Source organism: Aplidium turbinatum, chromosome 8 (assembly GCF_918807975.1).
Source record: "Aplidium turbinatum chromosome 8, kaAplTurb1.1, whole genome shotgun sequence".
Lineage (NCBI taxonomy): Eukaryota > Metazoa > Chordata > Ascidiacea > Aplousobranchia > Polyclinidae > Aplidium > Aplidium turbinatum.
In genome coordinates, this window is record NC_137479.1 from 29,567,160 (window position 1) to 29,595,071 (window position 27,912).

The following is a 27,912-nucleotide window of genomic DNA, read 5'->3' on the forward strand; positions in this document are numbered from 1 at the left end:
ATTTCTTCAGTGTTGTCAAACTACGAAGCCTTGCTAAACACACTTCAAAATTTCAACAATGCGAAATCATTAGGCCTTTATTCCCAATTATTGCAAGGCAACACATACTTTGCATTGCAGTTTTGCCAAGTTTTATTCAAACCACTTGAAAAAAAACTGATGGCCTGTTGCAGATCAAGTTTTAGCCTGGCCTATACCATCAGCGACATGATGGTGCAGGTTGAAAACTCAAAAGTTAATTACCAGAGTCTTAGAAATGAAGAACAACTTATGCAGTTATACAAGGAATTTCAGCAGCAAGTAGATAGCTTAGGCTTAGCTAAAGTCCAAATTTCAAGAAAGTGTTGTGAGCAAAGTGCTTCCCATGGCCTCGCTTCTCATTGCAGAAGGCAGTTCTATGCATCTATTGACAGCATAGTGCAAGGCCTCACCCACCGCTCCAATGGACAAGAAATTAAAACTCACCAAATGCTTGAAGTTTTAGTATCTGGCACAGTCAACGACAGTGCTGTTACAGCGTTGGAACGATATGGCTTCGACGTGACAATTTTGGGCCAAGATTTAAGTCACTTCCATCAGAAATTTGGGCCGATCAAGTATGTGTGCGATGTTCGAAACAATAGGTTTTTATGCCAGTGTGGAAAAACTTGTAAAATTGCTATTGGTCAATGGCCCTTCTTCTGCAGAAGCTGAAAGATCGCTTAGCTCGCTACGCCACTTAAAAACATTGCTCCGAAGCACAATGACTGCTTCAAGACTCAATTTCATTGCCATGTACCATGCCCATTAAGTGTAGATGAAATCTGCAAAGAATTTTTTTTAACAATGCACAAAGATTCAAAGTCTTTGGCGACTTCTGACTGTTCTGCATAGAATAGAAGCAGAGTGCACACAGTGTTTTGTTTGAGTTGAGGTGTTCGTTTATAATGTTATTTCTTTGTAGTTTTTGTGAGATTTTGGCAAAAGGCATTACCTGGGTGTTATGGCATTTTTGTTTAGCGTTATTTCTTATACGGCGCAGATGGTAGGCCTTCCTGTAGTATCGATCAAGATGTCTCCTTATTTTCAGTTCTTGTAAAAGTTAATGCATTTTAGCTTCATTTTTTTCTGTTGTAGGCCTATGTATAGTTGAATGTAGGCCTAACCCTAGATGCTGAAACGTTTCATTTCACTGTGGATTTTATGGCAAAGGTTGTCGTGCTGTATTCATGTAATTGTAAATTAAGTTTTATAGATTATAGCTTTGACCTTAACGCTTTTGGCCTTTTAAATCTAACCTTTTAACGTCTGAAGTGCAAAATTTAGAGGACTTGAGCCAAGGAAGAATACAGAGAGGGATTTACCGTTCGTCCCCTCTTCCAGTCAAAATTGTCTCAAAATCTCAAAAAAATGTGGCAAATGTTAAAAACTTTTGCTCGTGATTTCAGATTCGTTGAAAGAATTTTTCGATTTTAAATTGTCCTGAAAGGCAAAAATTTTGCGCCTTCGGCGCGAAACATCCAGCCTAAGACGCTGTATAAGAAACTGAAGCTTTCAGTAATGTGAACGGGGTCTGGGGAGCGACCTTCCAGAAATAGGCTATATGTGATGCGTTAATTCATAAGCCCCTGTCGATGTCACAACATCGTTCCCGCCCCTGCTTAAATTACCCCCCCCCCCCCCCACTCTCAGGAAGTGTCCGGAGCCCCTGTGTATTAATATTGTAGGCTAGCGGGTATTTGCACCGAAACTTTGTTGTCCCTGACTTCACTGAAACCGAAAACGTTTGATATATTTCGTGATGCAACACTGTGAGGTGTTCTTGATTCTTTGTGTTGGGGCAATATCATGAAACTTTCTTCTTCTATAAGTCTGTGACGTCAAACTTGGTCTGACATTTACCACCAATCCCTAGATTGTAATATGGGCCAACGGACAACGGTACAGACACTCTCCGCAAGAGCAACATGGAGTTTAAGCAGCTCCAAACAAGACATTTCCAAAAAAAATAACTGCGCAGTCAAGATGTGGAATTGGTTTGTATTTCTCATCATCTGCATGTGACCATACTGCCTTGCTTCCTAATAAACCCGTTACACATGACGCATGAAAAAATTCCTTTCTTCTTCAGTCCTCTGGCGATCACGTGAAGAGCCTCTAAACCAGGGCTACTCAACTGGCGGACCGCTGTCCGAATCCGGACCTTTTGGGTGTTGATGGTGGACCTTGAGCTTTTGCAAGAATAACCTCATTGCCACGTTTCAGTGTTTCTTTAAACAGATTTCTACTGAGAGGAATCAATTTTTACTGTGATTATCCTTGTTGCTGGGGGGCTTCGACTCCCCAACACTTTCTCAGAAATCCAATTCGAGTTACATTTTAACTAAAAAAGTGGTTTGGTGCAGATAATTTAATTTCGTAGTTGAGTTGGAAATAACTTATTTACCGGACCGCTTAAAATATCCAACCTTTCAAACTGGACCTTTGTTAACACTAGTTGAGTAACCCTGCTCTAAACTGATCAACCCTGATCAGTCAGACCACCACAAGCCTGCTACGGTCAGTCTACTTCTAAGTTTTCACGTTCAGGCTAAAGTAGGTTATTAAAAAAAATCAAACTTCGGTTCAGGAAGCAGTGCGCTGCTTCAGCCTAATAACAGGAAGCCAAGTGCTGCTATGTTGGAGTCGTAACAAAATCTTCGATGAATGTGTCGCGAGAAATGGTGACAAAAGTTGGTCCGGCAAATCATGAACCGGCGAAGGATTTCGTGTTTTTCTACAAAAATTGCTTTTACTCGCAAACATGCTTATTCTTAAATCACGTATGAGTCACGTGATTAAAACCCAACAGCCTGTGCATGCCTGGAATAATTAAAGAAACATTTCAAGCGGAACACAACAGTTTATTGCACTGGAATTAACATACATAAGCAACTAATGACAAAACGTGAAGTTATGGCAACACTTCGTTCATCCGCAGCGTTACTGCTGGGTACTACCACACCTAAGGAGCTGTCGAAATATTGTAGGACATTTTGTTCCCAAATTAACACTCCATGTAATGTAGGCTACATTATAAAACTATGTAAGCTTCCTGGAAAGTCAGAATGATAGTTCTGTCACCCTCCTAAAGGTGTCAAAGGAATTTGAACAGCCATGGGTCAAATATAAAACCCAGTTGAGACGCTGAAAAGCTAAAACCAGATCAAAAAGCAAACACGCTTTGATTGCGTTAGGATGACGACAACTATGACGCAAATTATTACAACTATGACGCAATCACAACTAAGGCGACTGATGCTCGCAGAAAAATTAAATTTCCATCAATAGCCTACAAAACAGATACTTTCATAAGTAGAATAATTGTGCAACTCTTGAAATGTGATTCGATTCAAAAACACGTCATAGAGGGCTACGTCCAGTGGCGTAGCTAGGAGGGGGGGGCGGACCGCCCCGGGCGGAACGTCTGGGGGCGGCACTTTCAGACTACGATTTTTGATTTTGATTATAATCTGATAAAAAACGCATTTCATTTTCACATGCTTTTTCTTGAAGGGGCGGCAAAATCTGAATTCGCCCCGGGCGGCACATTCCCTAGCTACGCCACTGGCTACGTCTCTGAAGATTCAGATAGAATGTCGGTTGCAGCAAACAGCCTCAGCATATCTGCTAATTCCCGATGAACGGGCAGACATATCCGCATCAGCGTGTTCCGTCTCACGCTTAACGATTACTAGCTACAGCGACTACTGACTACGCAAGCCAAAGTTGCCTTGAAGGAATAGCGCCTTAGATGAAGCCATCCAGTCCAGATCAAACATAAGGATGAAGAAACTTCACTTGATCCATGTAGGGATCGTTCATCTTCCCCCAGTGCTCCAAAAGTTTCTGCAAGAGATCATTGAATAAATTGATTGATCAAATTCTTCAATTCATGATGTTTACTTCATTTATAGCACGTTGCGCAACATGTGCGACTATGTGTTTTTACGACTTTGTGTTTCTAGTCAAGCTTGAAATTGTCGCTTGGAAATCTTATCTTTTTCTTTCTTTCCAAAACTATTTATTTGCGCCCCAAACAGCCACTTTATCTGGTGCAGATCTGATGCCTACCCGATTTGGTAAAGATCTGGACCAGAAGTGGTTGTCTGGAGCCGTTTCTTAACGTAATTTCGACATCACAATTATCATAAATATACCGTTATAGACGTTAGACTTTGTGTAAATATCTAAACTTGTTTATGAAACAAAATGACGGTATACAGGGTTATCCTACCAAGCTGCCAGGTGAGCAATGGCGCGATACTTTTTAGCAGCGGAACTGCATTTAGTAGCGGTTGTAGTATTGATAAGATTTGAGTAGCGGTTGCAGTAGCGACGATACTTCTACTTCCCCCTATACTTAGGCTACAGTACTTGCTTGGCGATGCTTACAATGTCAAATATCACAAAAATAGTGATGATCATGAAAGATCAGTACAAAATAGGTGTTTTGTAAGTTGGACATTATAAATATGTTGTGACTGCACCACCCATGGTCGTGGCTGACAGGGGAAAACTGCGCCACCATGAGCGAGGTAAAACTAGAAATGAAGTCTCTTACTTTTACATGTTTCAGCATCGTTTTTGTATCAAAGTTGTGGTAAGAGCGTCTCCAGCTACGTTTACCTCCCTGGCACAAACCTACAGTTACGTCACTGACGCAACTTCAACGTTATTTATTACATCTTAGCGCTGCAAAATAAACATTAAACAACCCTCCAATCAAGACAATTATAAAGTAACTGAGTTTCTGTCAAACGAGTTTCTAATTTTAAAACGCCGAATTGTTTTCGATTTTACCTCCATTTCTTGGGCGTCATCCTTTTCCACGTAGATTTTGTACAAATTCCAGGCCGCGATAGTTCTGCTCATACACGTCGGACTCGTGGGTGTCTTGGAGTTGAAGGCTTTGTTGAAAGACAACCGCGCCTTCCTACAATGGAAGTATCCATCACATGTAACGTTAGAGCAACAGAATAAGAAGTAAAATGCAAAACTCGTCTTTTTTGAAGTAAACAACACACACTTCCCAGATAGCAAGATCCGTCATTTTTACATTGATTCAACGTCTGCAAACGTTGAATGTAAAAATGGCGAATTTTGCTGTCTGGGATTGAGTAGTGGATCTTTGTGAGAAGGGAAGATATTATTCAACAATTACTGAAGTGAAAATAATGTTTATGTCATATTTGCATTTGTAGTTCTATTGATAGAACCACACCTTGTAGATCTAACTTACATCGACAAAGGACGCTGGTTTAGTGAAGTTGTTCGACTATTCCGGGAATCAAAAGGAGTGAAATGTTGATTGAAAAATAAAATTGTCGCTTTGCAAGAAAATCTTTGCACTTACTTGAGATTTTTCGACTTTATGAAGAGAAGCCCTTGCATGAGTTGCGTGATAGGGGAATCCCAGGAAAATTTTACAGCTTTTGCGGTTCCGTCACGCCCCAACGCACACCACTCGTCATGCTTGGCCGGTAGTTTAGCGGAAGCTTCCAACACAAGGGACATGATGAGGAGTGCTGTCTTGCGCTTCTCGTTACGCTCGGTTGAACTTTGCAACGCTCCGGTGAGCATCGCAAACGCTTCTTTAAACATACCAACGCTGGCGTAAAGATGGCAGACGAGCTGTGGGGATAAACACATAACTTAAACAGAGGATTACTATAAGACTTGTAAGTAATGAAGTAGACGCTGATGTCTCAACCCTTGTTCCGGTTTCTCGATGTTGCTGAAAATGATACAAGGATCCTTCGTTTAGGATGCGACCGAATGATTGAACATGATAAAAAGATGCATTTGCCCAGGAAGGCCTGGGTGCGGCTCAACCGCCTTCGTACTGGCGTCGGACTATTTCGCTTCAACATGCACAAATGGGGGATGGCTCCATCCGCGATCTGTGAGTGTGGCATGGAGGAACAAACCGCAGACCACACCATCTGTAACTGCGCCATCTACCATGCGCCAAATGGTGTGCGTGGACTGCGTGAACTGGATGACGAATCAATTCAATGGCTGCTCGACACCTGCCCAAACATTTAAACCGCGTCGCCGCCACTGCCCAAGGGTGGTAAAAGGCAGAGCCCCTCGACCCTTGAAGTGGCGAAGAACAAGGTTCAAACGAAGAAGAAGATAAAAAGATTACTGTCGCCACCTAGAGGAAGTATTACAGTAAGTTGCTTGAAATTTTAAACCTTGTGTTGATATGAAGAGAAAGTAGGTTGCGCATCCTCCTCATCCTTGTGGCGTCCTATAGAAGCGTGGAAGAGAACGACGTATCAACAATCACACAATGAAGCAACTTACCTTGCGCCTCACAGACGACGACGACTTCGGCTTTGCAATCTTTTCCAGATCGCTCAGCAGAGAAGCATTCAAAGCATTGTGAGCTTGGAAGCATCGCGCGCACTCACTCACCACACGGATCGTGTCGGCGTCCTCATCATGTCCATGCATCTAAACAACAACTCCACGTTGTCACTTGGCCAAAGTGAGCAGTTAACTTTCAAGTGGGTAGATCGAAAATGCCAATAAGCCAAGACAAGAGTAGAGTCGCCATGCCAAAGCAACCCATTGACCTTGGCAACAAGAAAGCGCCCGTTTCAGTTGTTTGTCTAATTTTACTATCTCACAATTGCAACGAACCGAAATCAAAATATAGTTTACTGGTACTAATTTAACAACTCTACGACTAGGTGTAAACAAAATTTGAAAAACGTCACAGTGGATTTTTGTTTCGCTGAGACTTTTCAGTCATTTGTCCGAAATGACTTGAAAAGTTTCGGTCATTTTTTGTTTATTTCGGTCATTTTTTGTGATGAAAATATTTCCTTTCAAGTAGCTGATACAAACCAAAATTTGCACTTCCTGACTAGCGACAACGTTAAGTTTCGCTGAGAAACGTTGTCGTGTTTTATCTGAGAAAAGTTAATACACAAACGTTTCTTCAACGTTCATCAGCGAAACTCAACCTTACAACACCTGGCCACAGATATCTTTTATTGCACACTAACACACGTTTAAAAATAACACAAAACAAAAATACAGTACAACGGAAAAGAATAAAAAACGGACATTTTGATCGAATTGACTATATTTTTTTCGGACCTTTTTCTAAAAAATCGGTCTATGACCGAAAAAAAAACCAGACGTCACAATATACCTTAAAACAAATTAGAATAAATCTGTCTGGGGCTAATTTACATAAGCACACCTCTTAATCCATGATTACACGAAATTGGAGCGACAAGCGACTGACCTGGGACAGAAGGTTGCTGATCTCATCATGTCTGTTCGTTTCTTTCAGCAAAGACAACACGTTCTGCTTGATCGACCATGCATTGAGTCGGTCATGTGACCGTGTTACCATAGCAACATGCGACGACGCTCTCTGGCACTGCTCGTCCAAACCACTGTCGCAATTTCGGAATCTGCCCAAATCGATAACAAACTATTATTGGTCATAGTCGTATCAAGGGATTTGCTGAATAAACAAAGTATTTTCGTCACACAGTCAGAACAAGCCGTGCACCACAATACCAAGTGGACACAATGACAATCTAATGCGCTCAACGCAGTGCTCGTGATCTGCGTGGATGGGCCGACAAAACACAACGAGCAATCGATGCCTGCTCTGGTGTTAGCCCCGCGACATCCTTCTGGCCAAAAAGTGGTAAACAATTCGATAACCGGACAGGCCAAAAGGGGTTTCTACGAAGATGAGAACTGCATTTGAAGTATTACACTCTGAAAAACTTTGTGGCTGTCTGCGGATCTCGTTTGTATTAATTAAGCATCGTAGTAGCCTACAATTTTATCTTCTGTTTGCGACATCCGCTTTGCTTTGCAACGTACGAGAGAGCGATGAATTACAAAAATCACGACTTACCTTTCCAGTACCGCATTGGCATGGCAACCAGCAGCAAGCACAGACCATGACTCGGCAATATAAGGATGACGGTGCACAAATCGTTGTGCGATTCTGAGAGAATCAACTGACCTGAAAATGCAATGCAAGTTGTCACAGCTTATCTAGGAAAGCACGCGTTGCAAGAACCTTATTTGCTGCTTCGCAGAAAGCAATTGCGATCGCTTCAAAAATTCGAAAATAATTTAATGCCCAGTAGGTAAAAAATGGCTAAAATCCGCAGAAACTAGTAAAGTACCAATGGAAAACATAAGATCCTTGAGGATATTTATATTCTTAAACAAATTAACTGAATGGTTTGACTTTGCTGACGTTTTTAATTGAGGTAACAACGTTGTAAAAATAAGATCTTTATTGAAAACTTTTTTTTCGTAAATTTTATTGAAATAACAAAAAAGATACGAATATGTTAAGACAGATCAAATGAAAGGGGTGATGGGGGGGGGGCATTTCTGATCGCATCATTTGAAAGAACAGTAATAACATACTGACAATACAAACTCACCGGTGTTTGCCTTGAGGAGCATGCTTGCCAGCGCACAGCGTCACAGCAGCGTGGTTTGAGAGCAGATTTTGGTGGAGAGATCGGCTCCTAGTAGCCGACCGCCTCCATACTGCTGCTTCTGTGGTAAGCATGCGGTCATCTGCGTTGTAGTTCGTCACGGCCTGAGCGGAAATGGTGAAGGCCAACCTGATGTTGTGATTGGGCGGCACCGATGAATGATGAAGCTGGGAAAGTAACTGCCGAAAGCGCCACTCATTGGGGTACCTGGTGTTACAACAACATTAACACAATCTCGTTTTGTCGTATTCAGGCGTCTATACGGTTGCTCAATATTGAAGTTAAGTGTAAAAAAAATGAACTGATCTTCGCGTAAACTTTAAGCACGCCATTAAATGTCTTGCCAGACACATGCTTTTGAGCGGTGTCGAACCGGCGCCCTTTCGAACGTCGTATGGCTTTCACCACTCAACCATGCAGCTAACATGTCACGATTGAGTTATGGCACAGCCATCAGCATAGAGATAAAAGTTCTCACAAGTTTTTTTTTACAGAGGCCCATATCTCCAATATTCAAAATAGGCGATTCATTGCAACACTTAAATTTTATCTTAAAAACCCACCAAAGCATCTTCGATCAGGCTTTGTCCAGCATTGAAGTGGAACATCAAATAAAAAACCACAGAAATTTTTTTGTCAAATTTTAACAACAGTAACGAAGTGAGTTATCTTTTTGTATTGCGGAAAAGCCGAAATAAATCATTAAGCTTAACAAAACAAAATATAAGGTTAACTCTGCGCACACCTGTAGATGTACTTCTGCACGCAGTAGATGGCCTTCCTGACGTCAGCACCTTCAAATGCCGCAGCAACCAACAAGCAGTTACAATACGTGACTTCGGACAGAACCTTATGTGTGTCGTCGTACGATAGAAGTTTCCCTGCAGCGGATTGAGCGAGTTTCGCGTCTTTCCCCAGTATACCTACGACACAGCGAAATATTTGAAATTACGAAAAAAGCTTTGCTTAAAACACAACATTAAACTACTTCAAGCTGGTGATAGGAACGAAAAGACGGAAAAGTCATGTTTATTATTTATCATAAAATCCATATCTTACTAAAAACAAAACTACTTATTCCTTGTCGATGGAGAATGAACCTGTAGTGTAGAACGTTGTCGTGATAACAGTTTTGCGGGAACTTTCTATTATTCATTTTAATCAAAATTGACTTCTCTATTTTTTTATCACTAATAATAATTCAGATGCAAACAAACGTTTATTCAACATAATTTGCCACTGACCCAAAGCACAGCGAGCCTGCATAACAATCACATCTTCATCATCGTTGCACGAATTCAGGATTTCTTTGGCTTCTTCGAGATTCTCTCGTCTCCATACCAACGTTGCCATGGCGACCGACGCTCTCACACGTTGCTGATTGGTCGAAGCAACTTCTTTTGCCTGAACCAAACAATGATAAAGATGGAACCATAATAATAATAATAATCGTGTTTTTGTTTACACCCATTGCGATAACATACAGTACACTGCGATCACAGACGGAATGGCCCGTTTCGGCTAGTCCGATTCGGCTAGTCCAATTCGGCTAATCCGATTCGGCTAGTTCCCTATTCGGCTACAGTCCGATTCGGCTAGTCCGATTCGGCTAGTTTCCTATTCGGCTACAGTCCGATTCGGCTAGTCCGATTCGGCCAGTACGATTCGGCTAGTTCCCTATTCCCTCTAAAAACAGTTTTGAATTGTATTTTGTATTTTATTCCGCAATATCGTTTCTTTTGCATTCCATCAAAGAAAAATAAATTGAAATGTTTGCTCACATAAAATCGACATGTATCCTACGTCACCGTCTGTATGCAAACCAAAACTAAAATAGGAAATTTCAACAGCACAGTTTGAATTTTTACATTAAAAATGATACAGAGAGATGTATGTCCGATTCTTCTGTTTATAGAGAATTTCATATTTTATTCCACAATATCGTTTCTTTTGCCTTCTTGCATTTTATCCAGTGTTTACCTTTCAGTGCTTTCCCAGATGGCAAAATCAGTCGTTTTAACATTGATTCAACGTCTGCAGACGTTGAATCAATGTAAAAATGACGAATTTTGTTGTCTGGGTTCGTTCAAAATAAGTGTTTTACATCAAAATAACATTTTTCATGATTAACAATAGAGGTTAATGAGATAAAGTCTCAGCGAAAACGTGTCAACGAAAAAAAGACAGTTGCCAAATAGCGTTTGACATAAAAGATGAAGTTAAAACCTAAGTGGCAGTTCAGAATAAACCTGGGTTTCGGCGTTACATGACCTGGAATTTTAGTTTTGGTCTCAATCACTACTGGCCTTCCCAACGTGGCAACAGCCAAACAATGTGGGGGCCTATTAAGTTTTGGCAACTAACAGGTATTAGGTGTAAAAAGGCGTTTTTGCATGAATTATTACTAAAAACAAATACTTCTGGATTAAAAAACGAATTCTTTAACATACTGTGTGTTTTGAAAGTTGGGTCACTCTTGATTTCGTGTACCTTGATTCTGTTGATATCTTGATTCTCATGGTATTCTTAACATGTAGCTATTGTTCTGCTTTCTTGCCACTTATTTAATAATATTACATCTTAATTACGTTTTGGCACTGTATTTACAATTTTTAGGCTAAAAAACATTACTTGAGCAATGAAAATTGCTGATTTCATGTTGTAACACTTATCTCAGTCGGTAAATTGAAATTTCGCATAGGCCCCCACATTATTTGGCTGTTGCCACGTTGGGATGGCCAGTAGTATAGATCGCCATGTCTCAATCACATCATCATGATTCGGAGTAAGATCTTTGTTAGATGATTCACAAGGCTAATTGTTCTGTGGAGTGAGCATTCTGTTGCTATGGTTTTATTTGGTAAAGTTATGAATATGGAACGTACCATATCACTAGAGATGTTTTTGGTGTAATAAATATGATTTAAGATTTCAGTGGTTAGGTCTAAACCCCACTCATCTAAAGCTTCGATAATTTCACCTATAAAAGAAACGATATTGTGGAATAAAATACAACATTCTCTAAATCAACAGAAGGTGTCGTTGGATTTGGAATTTTGTAATAGTTAAGGATTCTAATATATTCTAAGTTTGCATACAGACGGTGACGTAGGATACATGTCAATTTTATGTGAGCAAACATTTCAATTTAATAGTTCAAACATTTTGCGCTAAATTTCATTTTAATTTATTTTTCTTTGTCGGAATGCAACGATATTGTGGAGTAAAATACAAAATACAATTCAAAACTGTAGCCGAATAGGGAACTAGCCGAATCGGACTGGCCGAATCGGACTAGCCGAATCGGACTGTAGCCGAATAGGGAACTAGCCGAATCGGACTAGCCGAATTGGACTAGCCGAATCGGACTAGCCGAATCGGACTAGCCGAATAGTAGCAGACCCATCACAGATGCGATACAACAGACGACAGGAAGCAGCAAAGTGACATATAGTCTTCGAGTCAGCTGGTCCCCTTATTTTGGCTTGCCATTAAGTGTCTTTGCCGAGACACAGTCGCATGCTCTGGAGCGGTGTCGAACCTACATCCTTTCGAACGTCGCGCAGACGTTCTCACCACTCGGCCACGCAACCTTCCAAGACACAGCTTCACAACACACAATGACGATCCACAAACTGCACTGTACCAACAGCCGTGAGGATGCATGCTAGCGTGGTGTACAAAACGTTAGCACAAAAGCTGTCTCGGTATTTTTTCCGGTGATCAACAAACGACGTTGAAATGATGTAAACAACTTCTGTCGATTGGATCATACCTGAAGCAGATAGGTGCGCGCTTCCTCCAACCTCCCAGCGCCCACTAAAGCCACCACCAGGCCACAAATATCTTCATATTTCTGAAGGGGGCTGATGGTTGTGTACACGTCCACTGCTTTTGAATAGTTTTTGTTTTTGCTAAAATCAAAAAGAAATAAAGATTTGAAAAAACATGACAGACACAACATTGTGGTTACTATTCTGCATGCTCAGTTTAAAGTTCCGTATGGGATGCAAATAGAAGTAAAATTGATCCAATGACTTTGTGTGCTTGCATCAACCCAGTTATACATCTCAGTCATGGAAGACAAAGCAAAAAGAGATTCTACCGCACTCTTCAACTTACCATAACAATCTCCCGTAGTCAGCTCTCGCTACGTTCAGTTTAATCTCGGAAGATTCATTCAACTGTGACTGTAATGATTGCAACGACTGATCGTAGGCTATTTCAGCAGACCGATTTAAACCGGCTTCTTCCAGTAAGAACCCGTACAATGACAACGCCCAAGCACTGGAAAAATCAAAACCAAGAAATTTTTTAAAATCAACGATGAAAAGTCGTTAAATCAGACTGAAGATTACCATGTAACTAGACAATTTTAAGAGCAGCTCATCATTACCAGGAACCAAGGATGACAAGCAACAAGACTTCAACTGCTTTCAAAGCTTCACATTGCAAGCCTCAGCGCCTGGCGTTGCGACAGGAACATCTTTGAAAGTGGCCGATATGATAACCCAGAAACGTGACTCGCGCGTGATTTTGTTTTAAGTGAGGGAGGACTACGCAGTACTTTAACCTCACTCTCTCGTCTCAGAATCCAATGGTAAGACATGGTCAAGACAATTGGATGAAGCATGAGATGCAGCAGAATGACCACAACGTCTTCGTGTCACGTCGTGTTCTGAGGCACGTCTTGCAATTATAATAATGTGCGGTGCCTTCCTGTCCGTTCAACTATATTCAATGATGATTTTCCTCCGTACAGTCTGCCACACACGAAGGTTTTGTATAAGGTGACAACTGACAAGCCTAATAGTGCTATTTAACCCATAGCTGGGGCCCTGTCAGGTGCTACTGCTACGGCCTTAGCAGACGTGGGAATGATGGAAAACTAAGAGATAATTCCATATTTCCCACAACTCTAGAGTTCTACACCGGAGACTTTCCCACGGGTTGCAGTATTAAACATCAGATACCTGACATGTCATGTGCAGGATCTGAAAGTGACCGACATAACTCTGTTAGCATTGCGCTTCGACAGATTTCATTGGTCACCATTCAAACAGTAGCTTTGGCAAACAGAGGACACGCACCTTGACGAATGTCTTGCGCAGTACTTTGAAAGTTGAGTTATGGAAGCCACCACTGCGTTCAAGTCGTGGATATTCTCCTTGTATTTCGCATCCGCCCTATCTTTGCAACCGGATATGACGTTGCTGACCCAGGTTGCATAACCTGGAAATGACGTCATGACAAAACGGTTAAAAAAGAAATAACTCACCATAACGTAAATCTTAACATCCGGGTCAACGCCTGAGAACTTAAATGAACGAGAAAACAAAGAAACAAATCTTCGCCTTCACTTCCATATTTGCGGGGTAATCAGTAAAAATCCATACAGAAAATATTTTCAAATGTTGTAGGCCAACTATCGGAGTGGATATTTTTCGAGAAAGGAAGTATTTTCCGAGTAAATATTTTCCGGTAGAAATATTTTCCATATGGATTTTTACCTACATTCAATTTGGTGACATGGTTGAAAGCCGCGAGCTCCCGATAGGAATCAAACTGAGATCCTATCAAGCGCAGACGTTCTCACCATCCAGGTAACTGACGTGAAACGTGCAGTGTTGGACAGATACGACACAAGTTAAAAGATATCAGAGAATAAAATGTGATTTAAGTTGTAGTAGTCAGGGCTGTGTAGACGGGGGGAAATATACGACTTCGACTATTCGGTTTATAACTAGCCGACTCCGACCGTGACGCTCCGACACACCAATATCCTTCCGCCGACTCCACAGCCCTGGTAGTAGTTCTCCATTAATCAGAAAGTAGCATGGAGGCTCATTACTGTTCCGGAATAGAATCCGCCGACGTCGTTTACAAGCTCCAAATTTAATGCCGTACTAACATTGCTCTGTTACATGAAACACTGTCATATTAGGCTGACACGCAATAATATGGGAAGTGTAACGTCACAATCAGGGGGAACACAACCTACCTGCCCCAGCCTGGCCGTGCAGGCCCAGCTCGGTGGAATGTCTGAACAAGTCCATCGCCTCCTCGCTTCCGATGCTTTCGGCTACGAAACTCTGGAAGTGGCAGCGGTGTTAAGGAATTATTTATCTACGTTTTGTTCAAATATAAAACTGGTTTGTTGGCGACGACCCAGAGGGCAATCGATTCGGTTCTATAAAACCAAATTTGAGGGCATAAGTTAAAATACACAAAGAAAACAAAATGGCCGGGATCGGTAACTTGCTTAATTTATTGATAAGCTTTGTCACCGCAAAGACGACTTCTTTAATGTCTTATTCACATAGACAAAAAAAGCAATTGCGTCAATTTGAATGATGCTGAAGGTGCAAGCCTTTACGTTTGCGATAGCTTTAGATTCTACTGGTCATTCAGCAAATGTTTTGGAAGCTGCCCGAAGCTTTAAAAAAGTTGCAAATTTGTTCTCGTGACAACCCATAATATCTACCATGCCAGTGAATGCATGTGGGATGGTAAGAGGGCGGCGCAGTCAACCTAATCCGTCACTCGTGAATTTCTACTCGTAATGTTTGATGTCCGACGTTTTTTCGTAAACAATTGTTCGTAAAATTAATTCTTCGTAAACAATTGTTCGTAAAATTAATTCTTCGTAAACAATTGTTCGTAAAGCATTCCTTCGTGCATGCAATTAACCGCAATACTAATTGTTCGTAAAACAGTTACAATTTTTTACGAACAATTAATTAGGGTAGCGTATACGCTAGAGATGTGCTAGATGTGACGTGCTGTAGACGAGCAGACAGAGTGTAGAGTAGAGTCCCTGATTCAGAATGGCAGCGAAAAAGGAAAGCCAAAAATTTTGTATGGTGGTCAGCTTTATTACAAAGATTATAGTGCACTTAACGCACAAGGGCAAGAAACTACTTATTGGAAATTAGAGCATTTTCAAAGAAAATGTCCTGCACGAGTAACAGCAGGGGCGCCAAAACAATTTTCGACTGGGGGGGGGCAGGATTATGAAAAAGGGCATTTTTGTTGCTGAAAGACCAATTTTTTTTAAACTTTTAAGAAAAAAACCCAATTTTTAAAACTTTTAAGATTAATATCCATTAGCGATAATGCTCATCTATCAGCTCATTACCGAGTCATGATACAAGTGTCCGGTATACAAAGAAGAACATCATGCTATGTTATAATGATGTAACCTACTGTGTTGCAGAATTTGTGCTGTGAATATTGTTTTGAGCTTTCGATTAACGATTTCAAAAATATTTTTATCGTCGAATATCTCGAATGAACCAATTCGAAAACACTAAGTGCATTTTCGGAATCAGGGGCCTTCAAATACTTTAAAATGACTCGTGAAAATTTTATTTGTGCCAGAAAATTTTTGTTGGCCTGTGTTATAATTAGGCTAAAAGCGAATAGCAGAAATTGTTACATTGCAAAATGTGCAGTAGCTTACATGACTTTAAAAGGGCACCATTGCCCCCTGTCCCTCCATGATGCCCCCCGCTTCCGGCGCCCCTGAGTAACAACTGAAAAATTGCTCACAAACAATTCACCTATTACCTGTTTACGAACAATTCACCATACGAACAATTGATGTATACGAAGAAATGAAAGAATTGTTTTACGAAGAATTAATTTTACGAACAACTGTTTACGAACAATTGTTTTACGAACAACTGTTTACGAACAATTCACCTATAACCTAATGTTTAGTACAAACGTGGGTCCGTGTTATACATATTGGCAGAGATTTGAAACAGCCGAGAAATTGCGGCGACTACACAAATACTCCAATACACCACAACAGTACTTGTCCTATCCAGCAGTTGACGAACGATGGATCAAGGCTCTGAGCTGTTTTATAAGCCTTGTGTGCCAGCTCTATATTCCCTCTGTCCAAATACAAGCTACCAAGGTTGCTCCATGCTTGGACGTTGTTCGGTTCACATTCGATCGACCTTATGAAAGAATGCTGAGCCAAAGCGTAGTCCTGGAACACAAAATAATCTTCAGTCAGGGCCAGTAAAGAATAGAACATACGCCACCTTGCAGTCTCTTGGCCATGAAAGACGCAGGACGAGCTTCTGTATATTTATAACGATGGCATAAGTATGTTTGCTGAAAAACTAAACTTTTGATAAGAACAAAGGTCAATAGTGGTCACTTTTGAGTCTTTCTGGATAAGTTTTAAACAAAACTTTACATCTCGTTTTGTCTACTGACTACAATAACAAATATTGAATAATTAGCAAATAGTCTATTTCATTATTTTGATGATGAGATGATGATATTTTGTTTGAAAACGTAAAAAGAATACAAAGCAACACACTACCTGGACCAGGTTTGATGCAGCAACCACCCCCAAGCAATCCCACATTAGGTGGTTGCTTTCATCCAGGGCCAGTCCTTTCTGCAGCATCTGGGAGGGAAGTTAAAATTAAAAGTGGGATTTTTTAGCAACTTAGAATATTTTGCAAATGAAACCGCTATTACGAAAGTAACCTTAAAAGCCTGTTTTACCATTCGTGAAATCTTCAGAAGGATCTGGAAACGTCTAACTAGGGGTAACACAGGCTGTTAGTGTTACCTTGGTAAATGGTAACAGTGATTTCATTTACTGTACTTGAATTTGCTCCGCTTAGTAATGACCTGCGCCTAGTACTGATCATTCTTTTGTAATAACGTTTATCGTATCATTTAGATCTAAGATAGTTTGCACGAGCTGTGAAGCATACGGACAGCTTTCGAATTCATGCGCTGCAGACAATTACTTAATAAAAATTTAAAAGTAGCGCCGCATCATCCAGTAGCATGCCTATTTTTACACATTTCACACTGTTTCTGGAAGTCTTACTTGTATTGATTTCCTTGCTAGTTCTTCTCCGTTCCTCTCATTGCTCTGAGCTTGATAGAAATAATTCAAGCCAAAGTCCTGCCACAGTGAGGCGCTATTGTGCAATCTTAAAGCTTGACAATAGAACTTTCCGCCAAGTTTTAACGCCTGAAATAAAGTAGATACATACTCAATTATGGCATATTGGTTAATTTTACATCATCGTCACACTTTTCATATGAATGGTCTCACTTAAGTTTGCCATTAACGTCGCCAAATCCGCTAAAAGAATCAACATTTACTTCTGAACAAGGAAACATCAATTAAAGTGTTTTTTTTATATTACTGGGAAATGCTGATCAACTGGCAACATAACGCTCATAAAATCTCACCTGACATTTCCCCAGTGTCACTGCTTCATTTGTTTGTTTGTTTTTGTTGCCAAGCAATACGTCAGATACGACTAGATTAACCATGCTGCCATCTAGCGGATGTACAATAGTCATGCAATCGCCAAGAAGCTTCCAAGCGCAAGACAGTGCGCCCCTAGTGGACAAAAATTGTTTGTAGCCGAAAAACCGCCATTGTAACAAATAGACCAAAGCCCAATCCACTTCAACACATACATAGTGACTTTACTGATTTCCCCCAAACAACACAATACAGTCAGTCATACTTGACAACATCAACCAGTTACCCCTACACATAATTGTGCCGGCTGGGTGGCCAAGTGGTAAAATCAAGTACAATATTGACTTTTACAAATGTTTTTGAAATTTGTGTCAAGAATAGAGCTGATCTTTTTTCACCAGATTATGATAATTTCTTTCCATGTTGTTTTTAGTTTCATCTATAAATTTCAACCAACCTGATAACTACAGCTTCAGTCAGGAACCTCACAGCTTCGTTGACGTGGTCCAAAGAAGTGAGGTCTCTACCTTCGGACAGCATGATCCTTGCTAACAGCAAGTGACTTTCTCCTAATCCTGTTGTGAAACAATGTTCAGCTAAAGCATGCAACAATGTTTTCTCTTCAAAACCCTTCATCTTGTTGGACGATTAATAAGACAGTAAGGTTGCGTTGCTTGCCAACTTGTGATTCAAAACAACACAATTAAGCTACAAAAGCATTAAAATAAACTTAAAGACGCAGGCGCATTCCAAATAAACAAACAAACCTGTAAGAGCAGGTACATAGTCTTTAGAAAGGGATAGAACTTCGTTGAACTCGGATATAGCTTCGGTGTATTGGCGTAAGATCTGTAAGGATATTCAATATTGAGAAACTTGGACAAGTGCAGTGCGTGAGCAGCTCATTTCGCGTCCAATTCTTAAAACCGGCTAACGATATTTTCTAAACTGAGCTAATATGAAGACTGTCAAGCTGCGACCAGTAAACAACTCAAACCTTATACACTCAGCATTGTGGAAACATAATTTCTGTGGTAAAACTGGAAGCATACCTTCTTTATAGTAGCCATCTGGTATATGCTGTACACTGAAAACGGTTCAAGTTCGTGGGCTTTATTGAAAGCCTTCCAAGCGGCGGTGTAGCTCCCTCTATGTAGATAACCTTCCCCCAGGCATTCCCAGCAAATGCTGTTCAAAAGAGTGGATAAGATTCACTTTGACAGAACGTTAACCTTCATCTCAGACACCGATCAAAAGACCTAGCCAGTAGCCATGTGGCTTTCACAATAACCGAGTCGTCTTTAACTGGATAGTGGATATGTACTGCATCAAGATTTTTTTCTTTAGTAGCAAAAAATTACACCAACATTCCTTTGAATTCGCAGCAGTGGAATGATCAGAATCATATACAACATCCTACACAGACTAACAATAAACACGTCGGTCAAAGCTATGACTCACTGGTCATCCATATTTGAACGCAATGCAGATTGAAAACACACAATAGCTGCGTTGATCTCATTGGTCCGCAGCCGGCACAGGCCGAGCCTAAGCCACGCCCACCGACAGGCTTCTGCAGGTACCTCCTGTGTGACGTCATCGTACAAAGTGATTGCAGACGAAATGTTACCTACAATAAAAATTCAACGTAATCAGATATAAAATAAATGATGGAGATTGAAATGGCGCAGTAAAGACAAAGCTTATTACAAAGTTCAAACCACAGCAATTTATAAAGTGCTTTGTTCGTTTAAACATCTGGCCCAGACTTGAGTACCGAGATTTAATTCCCGTCGATAGTAAAAGTTGTGATTCCGGCCTATTACACTACTCTACCCTTCTAGGTGCCACTGGATGGAAAGTTATTGTTTACGTGAGTTGTGATCTACACAAGCCGAAGTGAATATATAGTAAATATTATCTACACAAGCCGAGGTAACTGATCATTTCTTAACTTTGTCATGTTTCATTCTACGTGATGGATTCTATGCTTTCTTTAAGTTAGTTCCTATAAACCATGCAAATGATAAAAATCAACAAGGATAAAAACAATTGCATCCTGAACCTTGAGCAACGTATTGATCTGACAAAGCGGTCCCATTCGCTTCATTCTTTGGGCCGAGATTATATGACTTCTTGTAACATCTGGTTGCTCTTCCAGCGTCCTTTGCCACGTCACGATAGTAATGACCAAGATACAAGAAGGTTTCCCCCATGTAAGGATTTAGCTTGGCAGCCTAAATAACATACAATTTAATCCAGCATGGATACAAAAAGGTATGGTGGGTTTTTGTAATTAGACTGCAGAAAATTGCGAACAAATTCTGCTCTTAACGGACATAGTTGAAACGTTGAAAGTGAATACCAGAATAGTTCAGAAACTTGCGCAAATGGTGGGCACTCTCTCTAGCATTAAGACCCTCTTAAAAACAGATTAAGAAACATGTACGTACGCGTCAGCAAAAAAAAACTCCAGTCTATTTAGTTTTAGTAACCAACTGAAATTGTTAAGTTTACAAAAGAAACGTCAAGCTCTTCCAACACAAGAAAACAATTATCATAGCTCGTGAAACCTTAATAAGCATTGACAGTGCTTTCGATTTGTCAGTTCTGAATGTGACATCGAATTCCCACATCATTTTTCCCAAGAGGAAATGCGCAATGAAAGAATCTGCATGATCAGCAACGATCGACTGGAGGTCTTTAATTGCGTCCACCCGATCATCTTCCTGTACACAAGCAGAAAGTTGAACTTGCATCCACTTAAACAACCAGTAAGCGATTAGTTAACCTCGTACTCTGACAATTAAATGCTCTACAACTTATGGCAACAAAGAACAGTCATTTAGACTTTAGACCTACTGGTTGATCGCTCATGGTGCAAGATGTTCTACCATTGCACTATGTTAAACCACAATACTACACTTTTAAAAGTTAATTAATTTAAAAGAAAGTTGTCATCAGATTGGAATGATTTACTTAATAGCTTCTCCATCTGGTACATTCAACTTCGTTTTGTAATTGGAAGTCACAGAAAAAATGTTTGATTTTATCAAAAGAAAACATGCCACATCCGAACATCCTCTCCTCAGGCAACAAAACTAGTCTCCTTTTCACAATGATTCAACATCTGCAGAAGGAGGATCAATTTTGTTGTCTTTGGAGTTGGATAAAAATAAAATTTAAAACTCACCAAGAACCTGATATAAGCCTTCCAGCATCGGCAATCTGTATTCTCCTCTTCCAACTGGTCAAGCTTCATAAGCCATGATTTGGCAGCATTCAAGTCTCCTTGCTGTATGCAAGCCTTGGCAAGTCCAAGGCATATAACAACTGACTTTGGCATAATCTTTAAAAGCTGAAATAGAATTTTCGATTCTGAACATTGAAAAGTTAGAAATGACATATATAAGGCTTAATTTTGTTACTCGCTAACAAATGCAAATGTCGGATGTCATAAAAACCACACACAATAAATCGGCACCAATTCAAAGGCATTTTTGTGCATTTATACAGTGAATTAAGAAACTAATTCTAGCTTAGCCTAGTCAAGAAAATGAAATATCTTCTGACAGGTGTCAATTTGCTTTCAGCGAACTGAAGATGATCTATCGACTAGCTGATCGAAATCGATTTTTAGCTGTTTATGATTGAACTGACTCGTGTGAAAATAAATTCGTTTGTATAGTATACTAGCTTAACCAAGGCATTCTAATCTTACTTTTTCGTATGTTCCAATAGCGGTTTTCCACGATTCTGGGTTATTGGAGCCACACAAAGCTTCAGCAAGGCAAAGAGTTAGATCTAGTTTAAGGCCTGGTATTGGTGTGATCCGTATCAGCCATGAAGAGGAAACCTCGAGCTCAGAGCTAAGAAGCCGCTTACAAGCTTGCAAGGCATCTCTGAAACAGTTTACCAGTGACAGAAACTAAACTTTGTTGTTTTTACTGAGAATATTATACCCAGACAGTTCTTTTTACAAAACATCATATTATTGCAGCCATGTTGCGAGATAAAGGAAAATAACATTCTGGAACGTAACCAAAGCGCACATTCAATCAAACGGTTAGTACTTAGAAATCAAGCTCTCCACTGGTAAAAGTGGTCATGCGTCACAACAGCAATACTAACATCTCCATAGTAGAGGAGTAAAAACCAAACATATTGTGTATTTAAATTAAACATAAAGTCTAACCACTCTAACGTACGACCATCGACGATACGAAATCTAGAGATGAGCTTTGTCGTTGATTTTGCAACTTGTGCATTAGAAATACTAAGCAAAGCTTGTTTACAATGTGACTAGGTGGTGATACTTCAAGCTCGACACTCAGAAGGAAGTTGGTTCGACACCTATCAAGGGTATGCTGCTGAGTCTCCCCTAGCGAAACACTCAACGGATGTGTTTAAACGTGAATTGATGTCTTTGTTTTTCTGCCCACATGATCTAAATCCTTAGCTATCGAACATAAACCTATGTGGACAAAGTTAAGATTTATTTCTGTCAAGTACAAAATAGACAACTTTGTCTCACCTGGATGTGGCTTCCACCAAATCCCACTTATGCATTTGTGAATATGCTTTGCATAATAAAAGCCGGGCTGGGATGAAATCCGGACATGAAGAAACGGCCTTAGTCAATGATTCGACACAAGATTCATAGTCGCATTTGTCATAACTCTGGTATGCTTCCACGACTTTCTTGTACAAGCCATCATAGTGAGAGAGTGAGTATTGGTACGATGACGATGTCTCAAAAGTTACAAGATTGGCTAAAACCAAGCAAAAAGTATTTAGTGATGAGATTCCCTCAGTAAAGGTTCCTTCACAGAATAGTCATTTAACTCCTAATGCAAATATAACTTGAATAACAGCCAGAAATGATTTCAGTGAATTCACAAACTAGTAAAGTTGGCCTGAGCGTAGTTAGACGTAAAAGGAAGTAGATGTAAAACTGAGTGCAAATCTTTGCACTAATGCACTGTAGTCTCTTGGACACAGAAGCTGCTTTAATGCAACATTATGTCACAGTAAAGCACTGGCCTTCTAATAACAAAGAGTGTTAGTTTGATTTCAACTAGCCCTCCTTTGTTTTGCGTGTTAAAGAATGTTGTTAAAGGCAGTTGCACTGTTGCAGGTATCAAATTTGTCAAGTGTTTTGGCAATTATTTGCCAATATTTTATCAAAATATCACTTTAAAATTTAGAAAATGCAGATGTGACAAGAAGATTTAACAGTAAAGACGTTAAAGGGGTACGGTACTAAAGGAAAAACCTGACTTGGCGATTTTCCACGTTCTTTGCGTTTAACTTGCTACCATAAAACGATTTTCAATAAAATTTTGCCCCATTGCGGTCTGACCATCATTCCGCACGTGCTTTTGTCAGAGCTTTGAAAACAGCAGCGAAGCGTGCGACTGTACAGTCTACGTAAGGAGCAATCAGCTGGTCACGCAACAGTTGTTACTGCCGGCGATTTAACTGTAGGCTATGTATGTATGTATGTACATCAAAACATCAGATTTCAACGTCAAAACATCAGACAGTTTGCTCAAAACCTCAAATCTGATGTTAAAACATCAGATGTTGTAACGTGGCTTTTGTTATTGCTGTCTTTTGTGACGTATTCTCGAGCTGTGTTTGCACTTTTTGGTCATTTTGAAAAAAAATGAAAATAAATGAAACATTGGACTTTGGGCCTTGCCAGCGCCATTAAAAACAAATTTTTTTCGGTAATTTTTTTTGAAATGTATTCTTGAACGTTCAGTTTACGCATTTTAATGCTTAATTCCCGTTTGAAAATTTCATTTAGTATGCCTTTAAGACTGTTGGATATTGACAATAAGTGAAGAGACTTGTATATATGTTTATTTAGAAGTGTGTAGTACTGTAGTACTCACCATTTTGAAGATAAATTTGATTGAGAAAGTCAACAATACGAAAACTATTATTGTCAGAAAACGCAATTGTTTGCAAAAAAGATACTATTTCGTTCAAACTCTTCTGAAATAGAGTAGAATCTGATTGCAGAAACACAAGCAGCAAACGTGTTATTTCTTCTTTTGCTATAATATCAACATCATCCCGGCAACATACATGTCTGGCAGCATCAAACACCTGGAATTAAAAGTTTGTCGCTCAAATTTGCTTGTCAAAATCCCACCAGCAATATGTTGATTCATAAACTTAGACACAAATTTCTTGAATTCAAATAGCAGTTAAAAAAGTTTATTGCTTCTAACTGTTGCAAAAGTGTTCACTAAAATTATTTTTAAGGCTGGGCCAATAACCTTGGGAGTTTTACAATAAAAAAATGTACAACAAATCATGTTATTATGAGATATATATTATACAGTATAAGTTATGTTAAAAATTTTAAAATGCAAGTAGGGTACCGGTATAAAAGTTAAAAGTTTTAATGCAATATCGGTATATCAAAAATTTTTATGACGTAAAAAAGACGGCAAAATCAGAAACACAATTTGCAATTTGCAGCAATGACTGGAGATTAAAAAATCTGCAATTTGCAGCAATGACTGGACATTAAAAAATCTGCAAAACCAAAAGTTTAAACCAAACTTAACTGTGTTAGTGTTGTCAAGATTTTTTTTATCTAATGTAGATGTAGTCGTCATAATTTCACTCAAATTGACCATAACTATGACGATAACAGTATAGAATACGGTAAATGAACACAGCACATGTCATGCATACACGAACTCACAAGATCAGAATATGGCGTCAAACTTTTGAAATGAAGCACAGAAGATTTCAAACAATGAATCGTAGCATGATAAAGATCTTCAAGGTTAATATCTCCATCTTTTTTTGATAAAATTGACAAACTGTCAAGGCATTCAGAGAATTTTCCAATTGAGCAGTATGCTTTGGACAAACTTATATGAACTTCAGAAAGCTTTTTAATATCAGCACTAGAACAACAAGTAATTTAGAAATAAATTATGTGTTATGTACAACAATTCTTTTGGCAAGTTGTTACTTAAATATTATAAAATGATTTGCAATGTTCACAAATTTAAAAAACAATATTCCATGAAATACAATGCATTAAAAAATTGTACGTAAGATCAATATTTTACACATATACTTTTCTCCACTCAACAATGAAAAATATCAAATTTTGCAGCAATAATTGTTTAATTTGCAAACATTAATTTAAGAAACAAAAAAAGAGAAATCAAACAATGGTACCGTAGGGTAAATTAATGAACTGGAATGGCAAACTCTGTCGCCTACACATAGATAAGGTAGAAATTTCTACAACAGTAGACAAAAACATATAAAAATTAGAGGTTATATTATACTTGATAGGAATTCAACAGAGATAAAAGTCACAAAGAAATGAACAACTAGTTTACGCTTTAAAATCAATTACCGTACTGGTACTAACCTGTTCAAAAGTCGAATTATTTCCTTATAAGAACATATGAGATCTAGAGTGTCTTCTTCAGACAATTTCACAACCCAATGCTTTGTATATAAACTAACAAGCCCCTGATGGGCCAGTATTTGATCAGGTTGTGCTGTGATTGCATCGTGATAAGCTGATCTTGCTTCTTTTCGATGGTTTAGCTCTGAATGTGCCAACCCAGAAAACACCAATCCATTATAATTATGCGGATCAAGAGCTAATAGTTCCTTTGAAAAAACATAGTTGCATAAAATACGTTGAAAAAGGATTGCTACATTTAAATTGCTTGGAGTTTTCTGTAACAAGGAATATGTAAGGTCTACATAAAAGCTTAATCCCCAGCAAAGTAAAGAATCTAAAAAACTGGGCAATCTCTCAAACACATGCAGCAGAACCAGCAGCTGGAAGCAGTGAAAGAACATAGCCTATATATATAGTCATGGAGTAGCCTAAGCTGCTCTTAATTTTTAGCATGCCATTAAGTAAATTGTCAAGACACAGCTACATACTCTGGAACGGTGTCTAATTGATGTTCTTTTGAGCATTGAGCAGCAGGACCTCTCACGTCTCACCACTTGGTCATGCAGCTGAGATAAGTAGCCTAGCCACAACCAAAAAGTGCCAATGCAAATGTAATATTAAAACAATCAATGCATAAAGCATAAAATACAGACAATACAATAATGTTGCAGCTTAATAAATCTTTTGTTTTAAGAGTTCAATACAAAGATGTACAAACAGTCAAACACTTAAATAACAGATATATTACAATATATAAAACAAATGCATGGGTAAACAAAATAGGCTATAGTGTAAATATAGCCGTAATAGTGTTGCCAGATAAAGAGTTCTGCTTTAATTTGAGGAAAGTTAATCTTAACTCTGGCAACACCTGTCACATTCACAAGCAACCATGGCGACAAGTGTGTAAAAATAGCCACTTCGAACAAAATATGGCTCATCTCTACAAATGTTATAACACATGTTACCGGTATCAGAAGTGATTCTTCCTAAATTGTATATTTTTGCAGAGTCTGGAACTAGTAGGGTAATTGCATTCTTTTCACACACTTGCATGCTTTATAAATACTGTAATTCTGATGTGCATTGCCACACACCACTGTACAAAAAGTTGAAATTGCAAGAACATTCCTATTTAAAGCAAACAAATATATATATAATATATGATTGATTGACTTGCTAACAGACCTTGCATTGTTCCAAGGTAGCTTCATAGTCCTTGTTCTGTATCAGCTGTTTGGCAGCTTTCAATGCAGATTTAACTTGTTTGCTCATAGTTTTAGGTTAAGCTGAAAAATATGTATAATCAATTAATCACACACCAGATGTTTCATTTTCAAATTTTTATAACATGCAGATTACCAGTAAGTCAGCTCTATAGCTTTGCTACTATTTAAAATAGGCTATTGATCGAGTGCAAACAAAAATGGCCTATCTATTACCTTATGTTTTCTGCTATATAAAAGCTAAAACACATAAATGAAATTGAATGGACAAGAGCATAGGGGGAAAACTTAACTTGGCACCACAAGTTAAAAAACTGATGCAAATTAACTCAAAAGGGTTAAAATTGTGGTGTAATGTTGTAATGGTGGCTGTTGTCATTTATAATATAGGCTAATGTTATCATAAGATGAGCAAAAGATGATATTGCATGATCAGTCCAATCAAAAGTGGTTGATAAAACAATAAGAAAGTTTGATGAATAACAAAATTAAAACCCAACTTTTATTTACAAACAAACATAGACTACCTCGATATATAAAAGCGGTTGGGCATTGTCAGAGTTGCCAGTAATAATCGGACCGGTTTGAGTTACGGTTAAGATTATAATTGATTAAACTACCATTCAACGTTTTATATGCAGAGAAAACTTTTTCTCGAACCGTAGAAAATTTCATGATTAGATCACCGCTTCAATGCGTGATGGAAATCTACAGATAAATCTGCATCAGGCATTGCAGAGTGCAAAAAACAGTGTTGCAGAACGCGTTTTCGAATATTAAACTCTCATCAGTGCAACGTGGTGCAACTACGTTTATGAACGCAATAACAACGGTTAAATTTGAACTCAATACAATACATTACAAACATTATAAGGACATATTCTCAGTGTTTAATTGAATATTAATAAATCCAGAGACATCAGAAAATCACTTCCCGAATGCAATTCCAGACCGACATTACTCGCTTAAGGTTTTTTTTGTTAAAACAAACTTAATGTTCAAAGCAAAAAAGCCATAACAATGAACATCTACCGAAGTATATGTACTAATTTACAGTACTTAGATAAGCAATGAAAATTAATAGACGGTATTGTTATTAATATCAATTCAAGATTATGGTTTGACAATTCTTCAAAATACCTGCCGACTGCCAGTTCCTGAAAATGCCGACAAAAAGTCCGCCCCGATAGCTCAGTGGTTACGCGCCGGGCTCAAGATCACACGGCGCTGGTTCGACTCTCGGGGTGTGCGCTTGAGCAACGCATTTCAGGACTACTCTCCATTTAGCGGCACCTAGTGAATGGAATAATTTCTCGGCAACAAGACTTCAACAATCGGAAAAACTTCACTCTGCCAATCTCGGTAACCGGCCCTGCGTCAAGTGCCTCTACAAGTATGCGAACAAGTACCAGGAATAACCTATCAAGGCTTTGTCAGTCCGAGGATAAAGATTCAAAACCAAACCAA

General features: G+C 39.1%; 1 protein-coding gene across 1 annotated transcript; it reads right to left on the reverse strand.

Moving 5' to 3' along the window:
• Positions 1–2,873: 2,873 nt before the first annotated feature.
• LOC145776250 (tetratricopeptide repeat protein 37-like) lies at positions 2,874–26,494 on the reverse strand. Its single transcript, XM_082587651.1, has 30 exons — positions 26,408–26,494; positions 25,178–25,425; positions 24,491–24,698; positions 23,667–23,883; positions 22,301–22,538; positions 21,488–21,668; positions 20,960–21,124; positions 20,340–20,495; positions 19,832–20,003; positions 19,228–19,396; positions 18,819–18,954; positions 18,534–18,615; positions 18,224–18,341; positions 17,748–17,901; positions 17,377–17,523; positions 16,855–16,941; positions 16,333–16,512; positions 14,515–14,605; positions 13,604–13,745; positions 12,636–12,800; positions 12,289–12,427; positions 9,758–9,917; positions 9,259–9,436; positions 8,457–8,720; positions 7,913–8,023; positions 7,283–7,454; positions 6,331–6,480; positions 5,375–5,652; positions 4,822–4,954; positions 2,874–3,867 (listed from the first exon to the last, which is right to left on the reverse strand). Exons 1-30 carry the CDS (start codon positions 26,492–26,494, stop codon positions 3,793–3,795), a joined length of 4,803 nt encoding a protein of 1,600 aa, XP_082443777.1. The 3' UTR covers positions 2,874–3,792.
• Positions 26,495–27,912: the final 1,418 nt, after the last annotated feature.

Excerpts from the sequence above, each read along its gene's own strand:
- LOC145776250 (XM_082587651.1), bottom strand. The coding sequence starts at position 26,494 with ATGAGCAAACAAGTTAAATCTGCATTGAAAGCTGCCAAACAGCTGATA. Across the intron at positions 20,004-20,339 it reads CACTGTCAATGCTTATTAAG|GCTGCCAAGCTAAATCCTTA; the intron begins GTTTCACGAGCT and ends TATGTTATTTAG. Across the intron at positions 12,428-12,635 it reads GACTACGGGAGATTGTTATG|CAAAAACAAAAACTATTCAA; the intron begins GTAAGTTGAAGA and ends TTTTGATTTTAG.